Source organism: Meriones unguiculatus, chromosome 5, assembly GCF_030254825.1.
Source record: "Meriones unguiculatus strain TT.TT164.6M chromosome 5, Bangor_MerUng_6.1, whole genome shotgun sequence".
Classification (NCBI taxonomy): Eukaryota; Metazoa; Chordata; class Mammalia; order Rodentia; family Muridae; genus Meriones; species Meriones unguiculatus.
In genome coordinates, this window is record NC_083353.1 from 2256057 (window position 1) to 2262056 (window position 6000).

The 6000-nt window shown below is 56.1% G+C and overlaps 1 protein-coding gene across 2 annotated transcripts; it reads right to left on the minus strand.

The window, feature by feature from the left end:
* Positions 1–353: 353 nt before the first annotated feature.
* Ccdc142 (coiled-coil domain containing 142) lies at positions 354–5108 on the minus strand. 2 transcript variants are annotated; one of them, XM_021654740.2, is made up of 9 exons: positions 4016–5108; positions 3548–3634; positions 3326–3475; positions 3080–3210; positions 2894–3007; positions 1498–1612; positions 1039–1216; positions 751–950; positions 354–613 (listed from the first exon to the last, which is right to left on the minus strand). In XM_021654740.2, exons 1-9 carry the CDS (start codon positions 4962–4964, stop codon positions 354–356), a joined length of 2184 nt encoding a protein of 727 aa, XP_021510415.1. In that variant the 5' UTR covers positions 4965–5108. The 2 variants fall into 2 exon arrangements, with proteins under 2 accessions (XP_021510415.1, XP_060239465.1); XM_060383482.1 differs by having other exon boundaries at positions 3326–3634.
* Positions 5109–6000: the final 892 nt, after the last annotated feature.

The window sequence follows — 6000 nt, forward strand, 5'->3', positions numbered from 1 at the left end:
GGCGAAGGGGTAAGACAGGTTCTCCACGTGTAGAAATGCTTGCGCCACCTGTGTTTCCTTGTGACTTTTTGGCTTTGCTCCTGGGATTCAAGAGAAAGCAAGTAGCTTGCTTCTGTTTCCAGAGAGCCAACCCTATAGACCTATTTGTAGCTCTAAAATGTCTTCATTGCTGCTGATTCAGATTTCGGGCTGTAGTTTGCCTGTTACTCTGGATTGTAGGTACTTGAGTGATCTTGGATTCATTTCCAGTCTGTGAGGTTTACGTATGTGTTCTACCACGCTCCAGCTGTAAGCCTCTCTAACATACAGCTCCTTGTCTAGAGCACAGTATGGAACTCCTGGTCCTAGGCAACTTAGGGTTCAGGACTTGTCCCCAAGCAAGAAAGAAAAGGCAGGTGCCAACGAGAGTGCTGGTGCAGCCTCAAGGCAAGCCAGGCCTGCTGGTTTCCAGCCAGGTAAGCCTCAGGACTAGGTCCTCCTCCTCCCAGGGTGCTTAGCAGGTGAGTAGTCTGGGCTGGGGAGACTACAGGCCGCAGAGGAGGAGGCGCCAAGTTTTCCAGGCTGTTGAGGCTGCTGGTGGGCAATTCAGTGGTCTGGACCTCATTACAAAAACCTGGGAAAGCAGGAGTGGAAGGCAGGTTGGTGGGTGATGCTGATGCCAAATCAATGGGGAAACTGGGGTGTGGGTCTCTTAAAGCAGTGATGGAGGGACTCAGACAAATCTGGGGTTGGGGAGGACTAATGACTTACAGCAACATGGATGCCTTCTGTGGACTGGATTCTTGGGCAGGGGCTGCTGCAGTAGACATAGCAGGGCCCCATCCAGCCGCTGGAAGATGCCCAGGGAGAGCAAAGTCTGGCGAAGATCCCGGGGCAGGCCCCACTGCTCCAGTTCCAGAAACTCCCTGACCACTCCGAAGTCTTGTTTAAGCTGCAGCGCCCCCTGCAGGCTAGAGTGTCCAGGTACAATGTGGCCACCTGACACTTCTGCCTCCCTGTTGGCATTCTCCCTCCGCCTCTACCATCTGTCCTTCCCACCTGAACCGGATCCCATGGGTGAGGATGTGGTCAAGCCAGGCACCCAGTGTGGCCGTCAGTGCCTGGCTGAGGGCAGGGGCTTGGGCCTCGGGCGGCAATCCCCGCAGTCCTTGAAGCACGGGCTCCAGCACAGCATGTACCACCATCCTTGCATACTCGCTAGGAGCACTGGGATGCTCTGGGGTGAGAAAGGACAGATTGTGAGAATACGGAAGCCCAATGGCCCCAGAGGGAAGAGCAGAAGAGGACAAGGACGGTGATGCGGAGCCACAGCTGGGAGGCCCTGGACCATTCACATACTAGAACCCTTGGAAGGAAAAGGTGGAAATGAGAAGTTTACCAAGACAGTGGGCTGGGGGTGGGCAGGGTGTGTGGCTCGCATACAAAGGCTTGCTTGTCTGGCTTGTGTCAAGCCCTCGGTTTCATTCCCAGTACCACAAAGAAAGAAAGAAGAATTACCAGGGCACAGTCGAAGTCTCCAGTATCGACCCCTTGGCATGTGGAGTTTGAAGCCCTGTGTGGCTTGTTTATGACATTCTTGGAAGAAAAGACTCAGTGACTCTTCAGGCAGGAGCTGTATGGGGGGGAAGAAGGGAAGAAGGGCTGGCCTGTCAGACTGACAGGATATGTTTCTCCCACCTGAGGCCTCAGTGTGCAGTCTGTAAAACCCAGATGTATTGCTGAGGGAGCCTGGGCGTTTTCTAAGGAGAAATGTCACAACTCTGAGTTGTCCAAATGGTCTGGATGCAAACCATGCGTAACATCCAGGATTGCCAGTTCTTAGTAGTCAAAGGCACACGACAAGTCAGGCATGTTGGCCTGTGGCTGTACCACAGCACTTGAAAAGTAGAATCAGGAGCATTAGGAGTTCATGACCAACCTCAGCTATATATAACATGTTCAAGGCTAGCCTTGGATACATGAGACCCTGTCTCAAAAAACAGAGACAAAACCCAACTTGGTTTATAACTTGTCCAAAGCATACAGTAGACAGATGGGAACCTTTGGAATGTCCTTGCATTAAGTATTCTTTGCCATCTTAATTCCTGGAAAGCAAATAACCCATAAAATAAGGGAGGGGACTTGCAGCAGGCTGTGTTTTGTGAAGGAAAGAAGACAGTAATAACAAGCGTCTTTGTTTTGCTGCCTTTCTTAGAGGAGAAGAATCTAAAAAAAATGGAGGCATTTGGCAGAAGTTCTGTATAAATGTGAGCTGAGCACAGTGGCATATGACTATAGCCCCAGGGTTGGGGAAGCTGAGGCAGGAGGATTCTAATACTATAGAGAGCATGTATACATTGTATATATACACTGTGTGTGTATGTACACAAATACTATCTATCTGTCTGAATTAAGATTTTAAAGAGAGGACAACCAGCCAGGTGAGGTGGCATAACCCTGTAATCCTTGCACTCAGGGAGGCAGAGACAGGCGGATCTCTCTGAGTTTGAGACCAGCCTGGTCTATAAAACAAGTCCAGAACAGCCAAGGCTACACAGAGAACACTGTCTTAAAAAAAAAATCAGAGAGAGGAGAACCATGAATTAAACACTAGTAGGAAAAATGAAAAATGTAATTATGGAATGCCACTTTTTGCAGGCACTAATGAAGTCTAAGTAATGATGTCAGAGTCTACCACTAGGGGGTAGCAAAGGTGTATGAATCATAATTGACCTTGCGTTATTTACTGTTATGGCCATATTTGAAATTTTTCTGTAGTAAAGACTAAGGCAGAACAAGAAGCCAACAAAGAAAAAACATTAATTTAGTGGAGACTCCAAGGAGACTGCAAGTCCCAACCCTGTGCTGAGTTGGCAGGCACCTCCAGTGCCAGCACCAGGGGCTCTGCTCTCACCTGCATCTTCGCAGCGAGCTTCTGGATCTCCAGGCCCAGCTGCTGCTCCACCTCCGGAGATAAGGTGGCCTCGGAGGCCAAGCTGGACAGAGCCTCCACTGCACGCAGCAGAGGCTTTAGGTGGAAACGGAGAGTGAGGGCTCAGTTCGGGCCAGGCTATCCCCTTCCCTGCTCCCGGTCACTCACAGGCAAGTCTTTTTGGATCAGGAGGAGGAAGGCACCGGGGGCCCATGCTGCCAGGTGCTGCTGAGCTCTGCCCAGGAACCAGAGCAAGGTGGTCTGCAGGGTGCAGAGCCCCAGAGCAACAGCTGCAGGACCTGGGAGGGGAAGAGCGGAGCATCCCAGGGTTCGTGGGTCGCCTTCGGAACAGAGGGAAGGAAAAGGGTAGCAGCTGCCCTGCCTCCTCCCCCGACTCCACAGCTCTCTTCTCACCTGGAGGATGGCACAGGCTAAGTTCTGACCTAGGCTGTCGAAGGCTATCTGAGAGGGGAGGGAAAAGCTGCAGCAGCAGCTCAGCAGTAGGAGCCGGTGAAGAAGGGCTGCTCTCAGCCCCCACGGCTGATCCCAAGGCCTGGCAGAACCCTGCAAGGACAGAATGTAGTCTGAAGGGGTGGGCTGATCCTTGGGTCGCCCCCAAGGTCCCTTTCTCCTTACCTTGGTCCCAGCTCCCGATAAGAGACTGATGAAAAAGGCTGTGACACAGAGACAACAGCTCCTTCTCACACTCTGGAGGCAGGGATGCTAACGGGAGAAATGGGGGGTGGGGCTGAAAACAAAACCTCCCTGTTTAGAGCCCCCACCCACCCCATACTGTCTTCCATCCACTCAGTTAGTGGCGGAAAGTCAGGTACAGTAGCTCCTAGGCAGTGGGAGGCTGAGGCAGGAGTTCGAGGCCAGTACGACTGTGTAGTTAAAAAACAAAGAACTCAAAATAAAGAACGGTGTGGAAAGCAAGGTGGCCTCGAAAAACCTACGCGCTATACATTAAACTCAGGGAAGTTCATTCTAAAGGGCCTGCTCTTGCGGACAGGCTAGAGCTGAGTGAGGTAAGGGTGACTAAGGTAAAGGGAGACATACATCCTCACCACAACCTCCGAATGCCAGCTCGGGTCCCTCGCTTACCTTGACCCAGTGCCTGACTCAGCTTCTGTGCCAGTGCTCTGCGGTCGCCCCAGGGTCCCACGCTTAGCTCTAGACTCTGAGCACAGGCTGCCCACAGCAGGGTCCAATACTGGCTCCACAGGGTTCCAGGCCCTCCCAGCCTCAGTCCACCGCCGTCGGTGCTAGCCACGCCCCCTATCAGGCCCAGGAGCCCGGGCAGCAGCTCCCGCTCCTCGTCGCACTGCTGACGGAGTTGGTGCTGCAGGCCCGAGCCGCCAAGGGCCTCCGCCAGCCTATCTGCCACCTGACAACCCCGCTCCGCAGCCAGGAGGTGGAGCACACGGGCCGTGGGGAATGGGCGCGCAGCTCCGGGGACGCAGCTCAGGGCTCGCCCCTGTAGCGTGTGGTAGCAGGGAAGGGCCAGCAGCAGTTCGGCTAGCTGGGACGTCAGGCCCAGGCTAGCCGGTGCCCGGCCTAGGGCGCGAAACTGCATCTCGATGACGGCCTCCAGGCGCTGGGCGGCTAGGCCGACGGGGCGAGCGCGGAGAAGCGTCTCCGCGGGGCCCGGGAGGCCGAGGCGCACAGGCGCCCCACGCGAGGGGCACAGCTGCAGGTCGCCGAGCAGCTGCTGCACGGAGAGGGGGCCGGCCGGGGGGCCGGAGCCGAGCAGCCGCACGGCCACCTGCAGGAGGCGGGCGCAGTCCCGGGCCCGCAGGAGCCGCTCTCGCTCGCGGTGCAGGCGTAGCAACGTGGCCCGGAGCCGCTGCAGGGCGAGGGGCATCGGGCCGCCGGCCGCCGCGGGGGCCCAGGGCTCTCGGCCGGGGTCCGGGCGCGGGACGCTGCCCGCCGCCGGCGGCCCCCGGCGCCGCCCCTCGTCCCGCTGCTCCCCCGCGCCCACGGACTGCGCCCACGACGGGGGTACGTTAGCGAGTGGGGGCAGAAGGCCACCGGAGAGGGGCGCCCGGGCCATTGCGCGGCGAGCCCCAAACGAACCTAACGCTCGCCGCCTCCCCGCACCCCGCGGCGCTCCATGCGCCGGCTCTCCCCAGCGAGCCGCCGGAAGCTCCGAGGCCTCTCCTGCGCTCCGTAGCCGCGGCCTTGCCCCTAACAAAAATGGCCGCTCGTTCGCCAGTTCCCGGCCCCTGACGGACCTCAAAGTCGACGTCGACTTGCTCGTTCCTGTCATGGTTGGCGGGAGGTGGCGCTAATGCCAAACGCTGTAGGGCGAGTCGAGCTAGCTGAATGGTGTGACCTCTGGCCCCTCCATTTCGGGCTCCCTGACGTCGTCCCACTTTCCTGCGGTCTGACGGCCCTCTGGGGCCCCTGAGGCTCCTGAGTTAGCAACGAACTCGTTCTAGCGACGGAAAAGAGGAAAGCGAGACCTCAGCTTTCTTTTGCCCTGATCATTGTCTCCATGTTTGTTTGTGGATTTGATGTTTTGTTCTCTTTGAGTCGTGGCTACCCTGGAACTCACCATGTAGACCAGGCTGGTCTTGAACTCACAGTTGTCTGCCTGCCTCTACCTCCTCTTTTGAGGTTAAGAGTGTGTGTATGTGTCCCCACGGCCAACCTCCTTCATGTTTTCTTTCAGTCTCTTTGGGAGCTTTGGGAGTCTGCAGGTTCGGGTCCTACTCCTAAAGATTTTAGGCAAAGGAACAGCAAGAGGGGACCCCCCCCAGGCTGCTGCTGCTGCAATGCTCTAAGTAGGCAAAATTGAGCATTTGAGGGCCTCATGGTTGAGACTAAGTGGTGGTTACAAGTGCCTTTAGAAAGATAGTGTGACAGGATGAGCAAAGACCCCAAGCAAGGAAACGAACATCACAATAGCCCAGCACTCAACACGTGGAGGCAGAGGGCTGCTTAGAGGCGGGCGACACTTTGCCTACATAGTTTCGGGACAGCCTGGGCTATAGCGTGAGATCCAGTCTCTCGAGAGTGGCTTGAAGGCCAGGGGGTTAGCTTTCCTGAAGTAAATGTACAGTTACTGAGGGAGAGACAAAAGGATC